Source organism: Arachis hypogaea, chromosome 19 (genome assembly GCF_003086295.3).
Source record: "Arachis hypogaea cultivar Tifrunner chromosome 19, arahy.Tifrunner.gnm2.J5K5, whole genome shotgun sequence".
NCBI lineage: Eukaryota > Viridiplantae > Streptophyta > Magnoliopsida > Fabales > Fabaceae > Arachis > Arachis hypogaea.
In genome coordinates this window covers 145882829-145897038 of record NC_092054.1, presented here as the reverse complement: position 1 = coordinate 145897038, position 14210 = coordinate 145882829, and the positions used below count along the sequence as shown (strand labels likewise).

The following is a 14210-nucleotide window of genomic DNA, read 5'->3' as shown; positions in this document are numbered from 1 at the left end:
ATACAAGGAAAATTTGAAAGATCGCAGAAACGAAACAACGAAAGAGAGGGAAAATATTTATAAGAACGTTAGGGGCATAATGGTAAAATCGGGGCAATCATTAATGAGGATGCACCGTTACCAAGGCTATTAAATCCCTATGCACACCCCTAACAGACACAACGCTTGATTGGACGTAATTGTCAGAACCAAAAGGTCACGAAAAATCACGTCGGTTTTCAAACCATCACGTCGGTCCTCTTACAAATCGGCTATGACCCCGAGTTGAATACTCGAACCCAACTCTTAAAAATAAATTGGGCTCGAGTAGGGGCACTGTTCATACCCTGGCCCAATAAATAGGGCCCAGGATCCAAGCAAAGAAGCCCAACCCAAAGGGGTTGGCCCTCCCCAGTACTAGCCTTCATCCCCAGAAGTCGGTACTGAACACGACCTGCTCCAAAGAAGTCGGATACGAGGGTTAGCTGGCAGATAACACTCATTCGAATGAGTAACTGCCCCTAGAAACTCTCTAACCACTTCATAGAGCCATATCTTAACCTCCCTAAGATATGGGAACGGTTATCCACCTAAAAAGGTGGCACTACTTCAGCGGTGGTTATTGGTTCACCACTATAAATACCCTGACATCCCTCAGGTATCACTAAGTCCCAATACATTCTCAACTTGCTCACACTCTAGCTAACTTAGGCATTGGAGCGTCATTGCAGGTACCACCCCCCATTCTTCCACACGCACAAGTCGGACGGAGGAACACCGAGTTTCAGGTGCACTCGATAGCCACCTCCCTCACGCGTTTGGGCCAACCAACGTCATCCGGCCCACTAATCTCTGGTTACCCACCATAACAGTTGTGAATAAATAATTGGAGCTTGAAATTATGAATAACGAAACTTGGAGGAAGCTGTTTTCTTGAGGTTTTTGGGGCTGTGTTGGTTTTTATAAGTCACCTTGATTACTACGAGAAAACCGGCCAAGGTATAGTTTAGGTTTCTTGCATTTAATATATAATGTTTTGTGAAAACTTAGGCTAGATGACCATAGGATAAGTTGGAATGCAGGTGTATATTTAATATTTAGCATCTTGACAATAGACATATTTGATTTGGCTTGTTGGATAATTAGTGATTTGATGAATTATTATGGTTTGATGCTTGTTGGTTGGTTGGTAATGTTTGATGGATTTTAGGAAAATGTATGTGTATTACTGTTTATTTAAGGAATAGATTGTTATGGTGGTTATTTTGATGATAAAGAAGGATTTGTTATGTTGAGAATTGTAGGTATGATTATGAATGGAAATTGAGATTTTTGAATGAAATGAGGTTTATGAGGTTTGTAGAACTTTGGTTTTGGGCTGAACTTCGGTGGGATATAATTTGGCTTTCGGAACCCCAAATTGATTCCAACTTGTTTTAAATAAAAATTGGGTTCGTAAAGTTTATGCCGTTCGAAGAATAGAAGAAAAACGATTTAAAACGATTGAGTTATGCCCATCGAAAATTTTGGTGTGGAATATGTGGTTATGCATGTGACATTTCCTGATTATGTAGCTCTCTGGGTGATCTGTTTTTTTTTTTTGGAGAACGTACGTCCACGCGTACGCGTGACCCACGCATACGCGTGGCATGAAATTTTCAACTGTGCATACGCGTATAGCCCCATGCGTACGTGTAGTTGACCAACATGCATGTCCACGCGCACACATGACCCATGCGCACGCGTGACATGAAGTTTTCACCTACGCATACGCATGACAAAGGGACGCGCACGCAAGCTGCAATTTTTATTCTCCCACGTGTACGCGTGGCCCCTGTTCCAGCAAACATGATTTTTGAGTTTTAAACCCTATTTCAAACTTCTAAAACCTCTATTTTCATTCCTTTAGTCACAAAAAGTAGTATTAAACCTGATAATCAGATGAAGCTAGGAAATGGGGATAACTTGGAGGTGAAGTAAAGCTGAAAAATGATGAATTGATTATGAAATGTTACGGATGATCATGTATGATACTTGGCTTGAATGATTAAATGATATGAGATACGAGACTCCCTGGGTAAAGTACCGTGGCTTGCCACCACGTGTATCAGGTTAAGAACTCGATACTCTGTTGACCCTACGACGTAAGGGTGACCGGGCACTTATAAATTCCCAAGAATAGTACCCCCATTGAGCGATTTGATATATGCATGAGTAAAAGCTATGCATAGACTCATGGGGATGCACGTCGGGGGACAGTCCAAAGGTTTAGCAAATTGGACTTGTCAGGTTGGCTTGATAACCGACAGATGAGACTCATCAGCCATAGGACAGGCATGCATCATGTGCATACTACTTAAATTACTTGTTTGTGTATTAATTGGGTGTGCCTAAGTGTGCTTGCCATATTAAATGTATATTTGTTACCTGCAGTATTTGTACCCTTCTTGTGTTTGCCTTTATCTGTTTATTTGTCTGTGAAATACTGACGGAGATAGAGGTATGGAGGAATGGCAGTATGGGACTTAGATCTAAGATTAAGTGAAGTTAGGCTTAGATACTTTTAAAAAACCACTTTTTATGGCTTCTGTTTAATACTTTAAGCTCTATAATCTGAATGTCGGCGTTCTAGGATTGCCTCTGGCATTCCCAGGACCTTATATCTTATGTGTGTGGCACCTTTACCATACTGAGAACCTCTGGTTCTCATCCCATACTGTGTTGTTGATTTTCAGATGCAGGTCGAGAGGCATCTGGACTTTTGAAGCGAAGTGGTTATCGGGTTATTTTGTTGTATAGTGTTGTTTATATATGTACTTAGCTTTCTCTCCGCATAACTTGTTCCTTTTGATCCTCTTAGAAGCTTATGGAGAAACAAGACTTTGTTTATGTACATTCGGGTTTTGGATATATATATATATATATATATATATCTGTGTAAATATTCTCTGGCCAGCCTTGACTTCACGGGCTGAGTTAGGAGCTTGTTATTTTGTATCTTTGGCACTCTATTCCTACTTTTAGTATCTTATGTTCGATAGTTATAGTTTTCTTAGCACGCAAGTTAACTTGTTTCTTGAGCGTTGCGATTTTATTCCGCGACTTTTATTTCATCTATTCTTCAAGGCTCCTTGTATATTATACTCTTTCTGCTATTATACGTATACATTATGTTGTAGAAGTCATAATACCACACCACCTTTGTTTTACGGCTTGAGCGTAAAGCTCAGTGTGGTAGGGTGTTACAAGCTACATTTGAAAAGTGTAGCCTATTCTATGAATAGGCTACACTTTTCTCAGTGTTGCCTATTTTTAAGAGAAAAGGAAACACAATTTTGGCATCATTTAAAAAGTATAGCCTTAGGTATTATAGAAATCACTTATAAAGCGTAGCCGTATGTTGATATCTATGGGTCCACTTTTTGTATCAAAGAGAGCATTTTTTGAGGGTAGCCTATTTGTTAAGTTTTGGGTGTGCTTCAAAAGTGATGCCTAATGAGTGCTTTTCCTCTTTTTCCCGATCGAAAGCAAACTCACAACACTTAATGAAATTTTTGTTCCCTCCAAAGCTCATCACTCATCATCGCGAAGAACCCTCTCTGAAACCCTCTCTGAAATTTTTGTTATCAAATGCCTTTATCCCCTTTCTGAAACCCTCTTACCATCGTGAAGAACCACACGCACCACTCACTATCGCCACATCGCCACACACTCACCACTCACCACCCTCACTCACCACATCGCCACTGACTGTCGCTCCTCTTCGCCCTCCTGCATTGAGCTGTGCCGCCCTCAACATCGTCATCTCTGTGCTTCTCATCGTCCTTCCCCTTTTAGTTCAATCATCATCTCTGTAACCCTCACCTTCGCCATTCTCAATTTCTCACCGTCGCTGGTGATCGTCGCCACCCAGTAACCACTCACCGCCAGTCACCGTCGCTGTTGATCGTCACTATTGCTGCACTGACCATCGCCCTTCTTCACCGTTCTTCTCATCATCGTCTTCTCTGTGCTCACATCATTGAATATGTATGTATTGATTTCTATTTGGTTATGAAATTTCAGAGGTTTAGGGTTCCGATTTTAGGAGTTTTAATTTGGGGGTTTTAATCTGTGAAATATGGGTTTGCGAATTGTGATTTGATAACATGCATGTTGTTGTTGATGAAGATGCGTGGTTTAACAGATTAGTGAGTATTGTTAGATTAGTAATTTTTTATGTTTATCCTACCTTCTAATAAAGAATAGAATAGTGTCCTTACAGTGAAATGTGAAAAATGAAGAACATGCTTCTCTTTTTGTGTTCTGCATTTTTGTGTTAAACCAAAATATTTTACCTGTAGTTTGTTCAAGTTCTCACGCAGCTTGCTTTTTGACAATTTAGCAGCACTTGTTTCCTGCATTATCAGATTTTCCTTGAATCATTTTTTTGTTTCTAAATTTGGTTTCTTACTCTTAGTAGATCCAAATATAGTTTTTAAATTTGAATTTATGATAATAGAGAATAGAATTATGCAAATTGCAAAAAAAGAAATAAAAAGTTAACAATAAATAAATAAGTAAAATAAAAAGTTTGCATGTAATATATAAATTGTGAAATCAATTTGTCTGGTTTTTATTTTTGACATTAACTCCACCTTAAACAATTTTGATACTCACACTTATTCACTTACTTAACATGTCAGGTGCTAATCAATACCACTTACTTAACTTGTTGTAATTGGATGCCTTTTGAAATTTCAGTAATATATAGTGATACCATGCTTGATTTGTGTTTTGCCATGAAGGCTGTGATTCAGCCACTGGACTTGTGCAGTATCCATTGATTGAATGCATAATTGTGTCTTATAAATTTCAGTTGTAGCTTGCTTAATGCTACTGGCAGTGAACTTATCCAATTGCATTACCGTTTGCTTCATATGTTTCCTCTTTGGGAATTACTTGTATCGAAGTTATGTTTTAAGGTATTTGGTTATTTTGTGCAAGAACCAAGTGCGAGGATGTTAGAATGATGTAGAGTTTTGTTGCAGTATTTGAAACAAGAGCAATATGATCTTCTTTGAATAAATAAAAATGCAATGGTAAAATTTGATGGTTGTAGATCGTGGGAAGGTCAGGTCAGAATTTGGATTGGATACTGAATGAAATTTGATTTCCAACTTCAGTCTTAAACAGAAATCCTGAAGTGTGTGCTGTCTTAGCGCTGATCAGAAAGAAATGTCCTTCCATCTTGATTTCATGAAGTTGAATGAATCCATTTTCTAAATTTATAGCTCTGTGCCTTTCACTACTGGAGTTTAGACATTTACTAACACTTTTTATGTAATATTTTTAAAATGTTAGCTATACTAATAAAATTACACCTTTAGCAACATTTATTTCATAAATATTAGAAAAGATATTTTAAAAAAAATTCAGATAGAAATGTCACCAAATATACCAAGGGGGTGATGATTCTCTTTTTTTTGTCATATTTCACGGGTCTAAAATAGAGCCACTTTCATCACATTTTGTTCACTCTCCACTTCTTACCGATCGAATTTTTGTTCTCTTCTCAATCAAGTTTATCCCAATTATTAACCTCAATCAGATCATATTCTTCTTCTCAGTCAAGGCTTTATGATCTCAGCGTGACTCATTCTCCAAATTCCAATTCTTTTTCTCGATTTCAATCCCGATTTTGGTAAGGATTTTCTCTTTTCTTTAATTCATTCGATTCAATCTGATTTTAATTTTCCATCCCTTGCTGATTTCAATTGAGATCTGAATCTTTCAATCCTTATAGTTCATATTCAATTTTTTGCACTTGTTTCTCTCTATTTTTTTTTCTTTCTTAGAATTTGTTTTTGTGCTTAACCTAATGTGATTGTTGCAACTGTGGCTTACAAGCCTAAATGTTCTAATCTCAAGCTAGATTGTTCCATCATAATTATTCTCCTTATTTGACATTTGGTTATTTTTTAGGAAAAACCTGATCTCGTTCCATCCTTGCTAACACGGTCTTGAGTTTAATTGAGGAAGCAAAAAAAAGAGATAGATTCATATTCCAAAGCTGGTTTAATTGAGAAAGCAAAAAAAGAGATAGATTCATATGCAGATCTAATCAGTATGCATGTTATACTTTCTTTTACCATACATGTTACACTTATACCTATTGGTCATTCCTATAAATTCATTTGTAATTAAGTTGAATAGAACTTGCCTAGATATATTCCTAAATGATGTGAATTCATTGAGTTTCTGTTATATATTAAAATAAGGAAATTCTAATAATAAAAGAGACTAATGATTATGAATAACAAAGAATTTATTTTATGCCATAAAAAGTGCAAATGTGTTTTGGATTATTCTTGCTTTATTTAAAGAGTATGAGTTGAATTTGTGTTATCAAACTCAATTGAGGGATTAGTGAGATTTGAACTTGAGGCATTTCTCTTAGTGGGATTTTGTTGGGGCAGAACCACTTTCTTTGAAAAACACTTCCCTCTTTCATTGTAGGTAATGTTCATTGGGATCAGGGATCAGTGTCCCAACTATTTTGATTGTTTACCTTATCATTTTAGTATCTTACAAATTTTTTCTTATCCTTAAATGGCATTTCATGATAATGCACAACAGGTTAAATGGCATTCCATAGTGCAGTTGATGCGCACACTGCTGCTCATTTATTCAATGTAAGAAAGATTTCACTTTGGATTCTCAATCACAACAAAATTATAGGCCTAATATATTTGAAATAAACTAATGTTTTTTACATTTATGAAATTACAGGAATGTGTCATGACAGTTCTTAGGAAAAAAACAATCATTCTAGTGACTCATCAAGTGGAGCTTCTCTCAGAAGTTGATAAAATCCTAGTAAAGTATCTCAATTTTTTTTGAGATTTCAAGTGTGAGTCATTTAATCTCACATTGGTTAAGTTTGACTTAAGTGAATGATATAAATTTGAAACAAAGCATAGGTTATTCATTTTAATGTTTTGGGTCAAGATGTAGCATTTTTGTTAAACTCTTTAGCTTTCTCTTGACCACTTGATACAATTTTAGTGTTATATTCCATTACATATTAGAGACTAATTCATGTCAAATGTCACAAAATATGTTCTAGGTGATGGAGGGAGGGAAAATTACCCAGTCAGGTAGTTATGATGATATCCTAACTGCCGGGACAGCATTCGAACAACTTATGGGGTGACCACTTGTTAAGCAAGCACTTCTGATTCCGAGGCTCTACCAGGAAGTGGTGGTTCAAATGCTAACAACCAATGGCGTGATTTCTTCAAGCTTCTCAAGAAAGGCTCAAGGATGCCATTTCAACCATTTCACCCTCTTAAGAAGAATGTTCCTAAGTTAACTAGAAGGAAGAGTAAGAGGGTTAGAGATGATCTCATTCCTTATAGTAACTATTATGGTGTCTTGGAATTTCTAATATCATGTTCATATTCTGTATCAATACTTGAGCTTCATAGTTGACTAAATAAATTAGGAAAACCTTTCACAGTCAACTGGGGCATACAAAGTTGCATCAAGACTGGCAAGTGCAATACCACCTCCTTCACATGTTCTAAGCCGTGGTATTGGCTGGCAGGGAATTGGAATACTGCTAAATGGACTTTTAGGAGCCGCAACTGGTTCATCAGTTTCTGTGTAAGTGCAATTCTTCATGTTCCTAGTTTCCAGTTTCACTATTATAGGACACAAATTTGATTCTCCTAGGATCATGACAGAGAGAATGTGGGACTCCTTGGAAGCACTCGCGTTGGAAGTTGAAGGGTCATTCAAATTTCAGCGGGCTTTATGATATTCTTCTCAATGTTAGGTGAGTAGTAAACTGTGGGGCAACATTGGTCTTAACTAAATTTATTTTGACAGTTTATTTCATGATTTTTTCTTACAAAGCACAATATACCTCTTCAGGAAAATTTGGAGCTTTCTTTGCATCAATACCCTTACCTATTTTTGCAGCTGCACACTGCATTCTATTTGGTCTTGTAGGTGAGTATAAGCTACAACCGTTTAATTCATTTCACCTTCGATTTCATTGGAGCCTATCTATGCTTCAATTATCTATCTTTTGATGACAATTGCTCTTTGCATGTTTCAGTTTCTGTGGGATTATCATTTCTGCAGTTCACTAACATGAACTCATTGAGGAACATCCAAACATTGTAGTAATTATTATAAGAGAAGTAATTCTTTGTTGTTAAGTGCTTTTTCAGGTGTTACTTGCATCAAATGTGGGAACCCGATGGACAAAGAACTGAAGATAATGGTGAATGATTCCAGTAGTGAAGTTACTCATCGTCATGAGGATGGAGCATTTGTTAAAGGAGAAGCCATGTACTTGATTTTTGATGATTTGAAAGTGCTTCAAAGCTCTCCTAGAATCTTTGTGAAGGAACTTGTCCAGCTTGGCTACAAAGATTTCAACAATTTGACAGAAATTTATCAAAATGTTGGTCTGAAGGAGGTAATTTTGCTTTTTTTTTATGAGTAAAATCATAAGTATATTTTGCATCCGTTAAATTTTCATCATCTCATTTTTATTATCGATCTATATGTGATAGTCATTTAGATTTTAGATTAAGACTAGAGGTTTTTTGCTTGCTAGTTGACAGTATGATTAGTAACTAACAGCTTAATTTAAGAAAATTGCTGCATGTATTTATTTGTTTATTTTCAAAATCTAACTTGAAAGTTTTTTACTATAACTGTTTTGAGTTCAAAATGTCTTAAGATTGAGGGTTCATTTTTCTGATGCGTGATGTAAGGATGTCTTGTTCATTCTAGCTATGATGATTAACAGTTCAAGCTTTAGCATGTGTTTTTATTCTTTTCATTGTTTGCTACAGTTGCAGGAGTCAAGCAAGTACCAGTACCATGAGCAACTTTGGGATTCTCCTTTCAGCCATGCCTTACCCAGCTGTCTTAAGCCAAGACATTGTCACTCCTAGCAGTGCAGAAATCATCATACATATCTCCTCTATTTTTTACTGGTGTGTTGGAGGTGAGCCACTGAAGTGTGTTGTTTCTCTTAAATGGCTAAAAGTTTCTGTTATTTCCTTCTAGTCTAGTAATGCATTTTAGAGTTTTCTTCGTTTCAGGCTGTGGTAGCTGCCTTGTTTATGAATATTTATATTGTTGGATTGAATCAATTGTCAGATATTGAAATAGACAAGGTATAGATCTTGCTAATAGATATAAAAATCTCGCTGACTAATAAATGCTTTTCTTTTGTACTTGGCTTCTGAATTATTCAAGTAGAATTGCTATGTGATTTATCAGTTAACTCGCCAAAGTAGAAATTTTCAGGTTTTATTTCTGCCCACTATATGAGTTCTTATTGCTTTTTTGTTTGATGTGCATCAGATGAACTTGGTTGACTAGTTTAAGGGAATGGTAATAAGTCGTCGCAGCGATGAGCTAGTCAAGCAGATAAATACATTTTTCTAGGATTAGTATAAGGACTAAGTTTTTTATGTACATAGTATCACTTTTTCTTTTCTTTTTTATATGGAATGTTTATAGAGTTTAAGTGCTATAAGTATTTTTTCTTTTTCCATTTTATTTGCATCACGAAGAAAATTTGTACAATGATTATTGATTAATAAAAGAGGCTATAAAAATTTTATTTTGTGAATTTAATGAAATATTTCATGTTGTAGTAATTAATTTTAGTATATTTATATTATGTATAATATAAATAAAAAATAAAAAATAGTATAATATAAGTAAAAAAAATGTTACTAAAGATCTTTTGTAATATTTTTTAAGTGTTACAAAAAATATCTATGGTAACATTTTTTGAAGTGTTACAAAAAATATCTATGGTAACATTTTTCTAAGTGTTACATAAAATATCTATTGTAACATTTTTTAAGTGTTATAAAAAATATCTATGGTAACATTTTTCTAAGTGTTACAAAATATATTTATTGTAACATTTCTTTAAGTGTTACTAAGAAAGGTCTATTGTAACATTTTTATTAAATGTTATTAAATCTTTAGAAAAATGTTAATAAAACTCTTTAGTAACATAGGGTATATTTAACATTTGTTAAAATGTTACTAATATACATAGCTAACATTTTAATATGATTTGGTAACATTTTTTAAATGTTAGTAAAAGTCAATTATGTAGTAGTGTTTCTTCTACTCATAAGCACTAACATAAATTTTTTTTGTATTCTTTTAGGAACAAGTAAAGCTGCAAAATTCTTGAGAGCCAATGGAATTTCTCTTTTCAAAGTACCGAAAAAAATAGTAAAGCTACTTGAAAAATCTGACCTGTATTTCTTTAGCCCCGAGCATCCTCCATTGATCAAACCAGCTCAGAAAGCCCTTGACTGGGCTGTGGATGAGTAATTGAAGTCAGGTATTATGGTTTCTGCCTACCAGTTCCTTGCCAAAATTTGTTTAATAAATGAGTTGGACTCATTGTCAGTTTGGATTTTCCATTTCGTGTTGTACTACTTTGCAAGTTACTGTTGCACGAAATTAAAATGAACTGGAAAGAAACTTTGAGTTGTCTTGTGCCCCATCTAAAAATTATTTTAATTTGTGTATGATTGTGGTAATATTATATGTCAGAAACATATAGGATATACCTGATTTATTTTTTTCATCTAATCAATTTTCAGGGTTTATGATCTTTATGTACTTCTTTGAAACTTACTTGGATATACGACAACTTAAGGCACTCAAACTTCCTACTCTTCCAAAGACTTTAGAAGGCGTAATAAGCCAAGATAAATTTTTGAAATCCAGGGCCTACAGTCTTGATAAAAGGTTTGTTATTTTGTTTTTCGATATTCGCAGGTCTTCCTGAAGTTTGCTTCTATAGTTTTATGTGTCTTGTTAATGTTCTTAACATGCAAGTCTTGTAGACCACCTTGTTGTTATTACCAATTTTTGTTTCTATTGTGAGATTTTCACCGACGATAGCCGCGACTGGTTTGTGAGATTTCCAGTTATTGTTGCTGCCCATTGCTCAACAAACAGTGGCTTTTCTTCTAGATCTTATATGATGTGATGACAGTCTGCAAGAGAGACTAGCAGCTGGACGAAAAAGTACTTTAATCAATTAAGCAATTTGATTTGTGTTTTGATCAAAATGGATTTTAAAACTCTGGAATTTTTGTGAGAGAACCAAATCTTGAAGGATTTATTATAGAGAGATGCTGCCCACAGAAAACTATTGTTAGAATCTTTGATAGAAATCAAGGGATTGCTGAGTGAAATCACTTGTTGTGTTTTCTTTGATTTTTGCTTTGTGCTGTGCTACATTAAAAAGTGAAAGAGATCAATGCTATTTTAGATCTCAACGTTGCCTCCATTGACGAAAAGCTTTGTATGAGTGCGCATTTTGCTGCTTAGTGTAGTTGATTGATTTCACTCTTAATTCATACAAAAAGGAATAAGATTGATTCTGGGTTTCTGTATGCTTGTCACTGTTATTAATTTATTTATTATGTCTAATTTGATTTATTTATTTCAAGTTCATAAATCTGGGTGAGTGTATGATTTTGCATAAATAGCCTTTGTTTCCAACCTCATTCAAACCAACATATATTTTTCTAAAATTTGGGTAAGGGAATTTAGCAGCCTTGATTTCAAAGTTAACAATAAATAAATAAGTAAAATAATGGATCTACATTTATTTATTTCAGATACTGCACTTGTTTAATTGATCTGTAATTATTTATTTATTTGGTGATACAAATTTTACTGTGTTTGTCTTTTTTCCATACTTTGATTAAGGTTGGTGGCATAGTTGGTGCTCTTAGTGATTCTGTCACTGTCTTCCGTGAGAAGAACAAGATCACTATCACCTCTGATAGTAATTTCTCCAAGCGGTAATTACCCTTTTATTTATTTATTCTTTTTTTATATTGTCAGCTCTACATTCTTAATATGTTGTGAAATGATTGTGCTATTAGATCTTGTCAAAAATGAAAATTCAAGTTTGACTCACTCAAAATGTACACAATGCATTGATAAACAAGTTTTTGAATATGATCAAATTATAGAACAAGTTTTTGACAACTTTGAAGGATAAACTTGGAAATATGGAGAACAAGTAGCAGAAACAAGAGAAAGAGATTTATGGATTGCGGAATATCGTCAAGTTAATTGTGGTTTATTGGCTAAGATAGAGTAATGTTGGGAATGGTTACATATATGGTTAGTTGACTAATGACTTTTATTAAAAGATACTTATGTAGGATATGTTTTTTGTAGACTATTAGTAGTAAATTCTAAGTGGTAGTATGGTTATTTTGATATGGCTATGCTTATTTTAGTGTGAGATGTATGAATATTCACAATTAACTTCATTCTAGTATTTTTAGATTATTATTATAAATATATTTTGGTTAGAGATCATTTTTATTATTTAAAGAAAATATTTAGTATAATTATGTATTTATTTTTATTTTATAATATTTAATTTATTTAATAAAAAATGCAGAATTATTATACATGTAATCATATTACTAAATATTATGTTCTATTAATAATTATTAGATTATTATTATTATTATTATATATAAATATATATATATATATATATATATATATATATATATATATATATATATATATATATATACAGAAAAAAATAAGGGACCTAAGGCTACACTTATATACAGTAACTATAGTATACAAAAAAAATGAGGGACCTAAGGCTACACTTATAAAGAGTAGCCATAGTATACAACGTAGCTACGCTTTACAGGTGATGTAGTAGCACTGAAAAGCGTAGCCTATTCTGGTAAAAATGGAAGCTGAAAAGCGTAGCCTTTAGTCTTGTACAGCATCACTTGAAAAGCGCACCCTCTTTCCAGGGAAAGTCTAGGGGGCCAGCAACTTTTAAAAAAATTAGCCAACATTTAACCATCAAAAGAGAATTGAATGATCTCACACCATTGGATTTAATCTCACACCATTAAAAATACTATTGATGGCCAATTGATGGTTACGAAATACAAAAGTTGCTAGTCCCCTAGCACTCCTCCTATTCCCAAATGCCAAAAGCGTAGTCCTTGGTGCAGAAAAGCGTAGCCTTTAAGAATAGGCAACGGCGGAATAGGCATCCCCCACTAAAGCGTCTCCGTAGCTCGAAAAAGCATAGCCTTAGCCTAAGGCATCATTTTTTTTTTACTTTTGGCTACACTTTTTAAATGTACCTAAATGGATGTTTTTCTTGTAGTGTAAAGATGTTAGCAAAATGTTGGTGTTATACGTAATGATGATGATAACGAAAAAGAGAAAGAAAAAGAAGAAGACGCAACATTGGAAAAGGAGGAGGAGGAGGAGGAGGGAAGCAGAAGAAGAACTTGTGTGTGTAAATTTAAAAGAAGAAGAAGAAAAAGAAAGACAAAGAGGAGGAAAAGAAAAAGGAGGCACGTAAAATTTTTTTGCTTATTTAATATGTTTATGAAGTAATTGGATGATCTACTCTAAATTTTAAATCTCATTATGTATTATATATTGGATTTTAGTAGGCTATCACATTAGTATAAATAATAAGATAGATAATAGATAAAAAATATTTATAATCTAAGTCTAAAATATAAAAATTAAGAGGCTAAAAAAATTAAGAGAGGACCAAAATACAAAATTAAAAAATTTCACATGTAAAATTATTAATTTGGAAAGGTCATTAACACTCCGTTCCTTTTCCCAAAAATATAAAAATAAAAAAATTTTATATGTAAAATTATTAATTTGGGAAGGTCATTATGGCGTTAACCACCCCAAAACAACCCCCCCGGGGCGCGACTACGGATAATAATTTTTGCTAAGAAGAAATCTGCATTAACCACCCCAAAACAACCCCCCTGGGGCGCGACTACGGATAATAATTTTTGCTAAGAAGAAATCTGCATACCCATATGATGTGATCGGAATCGGACACCATGCATGCAACAAAAAAGTACCAATCTATCATCACTTATATTAATAATAAATTTTGTTGATTTATATTATAATAATATTTTATATATATATATATATATTTTTTTTTTTCGGTGACTATATTTTATATATTTTGAATATTATAGATTAAACTATTGTTGAATCACGTTATATTATTTTAATAATTAACTTTAATTTATCATTTTTTTAAAATAATAAATACGAATAAATTTATTAACGGACAGTTAAAATTCCTAAAATACACTACAATCACTTACACGGATTTTTTATTTAAATAAATTAAATAAATATAT

At 33.7% G+C, this 14210-nt stretch overlaps 1 protein-coding gene across 32 annotated transcripts; it reads left to right on the top strand.

Annotated features, from left to right (window-relative positions):
- The first annotated feature begins 3435 nt into the window (after window positions 1-3435).
- On the top strand, window positions 3436-12363 carry LOC112776481 (uncharacterized). 32 transcript variants are annotated; one of them, XM_072227354.1, is made up of 15 exons: window positions 5081-5662; window positions 5944-6085; window positions 6598-6653; window positions 6751-6837; window positions 7088-7353; window positions 7481-7626; window positions 7707-7798; window positions 7897-7974; window positions 8199-8449; window positions 8832-8986; window positions 9084-9158; window positions 10175-10354; window positions 10620-10767; window positions 11740-11834; window positions 12033-12363. In XM_072227354.1, the coding sequence occupies exons 7-10, from the start codon at window positions 7777-7779 to the stop codon at window positions 8931-8933; spliced, it is 453 nt and encodes a 150-aa protein (XP_072083455.1). In that variant the 5' UTR covers window positions 5081-5662; window positions 5944-6085; window positions 6598-6653; window positions 6751-6837; window positions 7088-7353; window positions 7481-7626; window positions 7707-7776; the 3' UTR covers window positions 8934-8986; window positions 9084-9158; window positions 10175-10354; window positions 10620-10767; window positions 11740-11834; window positions 12033-12363. The 32 variants fall into 32 exon arrangements, 31 of the variants coding, with proteins under 31 accessions (XP_072083449.1, XP_072083443.1, XP_072083439.1 ...); XR_003815968.2 differs by lacking the exons at window positions 5081-5662; window positions 5944-6085; window positions 9084-9158 and adding exons at window positions 3436-4008; window positions 10950-11049 and having other exon boundaries at window positions 6751-6871; window positions 8084-8449; window positions 12009-12218; XM_072227348.1 differs by lacking the exons at window positions 5081-5662; window positions 5944-6085 and adding an exon at window positions 3436-4008 and having other exon boundaries at window positions 6751-6871; window positions 7088-7345.
- Window positions 12364-14210: the final 1847 nt, after the last annotated feature.

Coding starts and splice junctions, on each gene's coding strand:
- LOC112776481 (XM_072227337.1), top strand. CDS start 7,285: ATGCCATTTCAACCATTTCACCCTCTTAAGAAGAATGTTCCTAAGTTA. Junction 7,975..8,187: donor CATTCTATTTGGTCTTGTAG/GTGAGTATAAGC, acceptor TTTGTTGTTAAG/TGCTTTTTCAGGTGTTACTT. Junction 8,450..8,831: donor AAAATGTTGGTCTGAAGGAG/GTAATTTTGCTT, acceptor TGTTTGCTACAG/TTGCAGGAGTCAAGCAAGTA.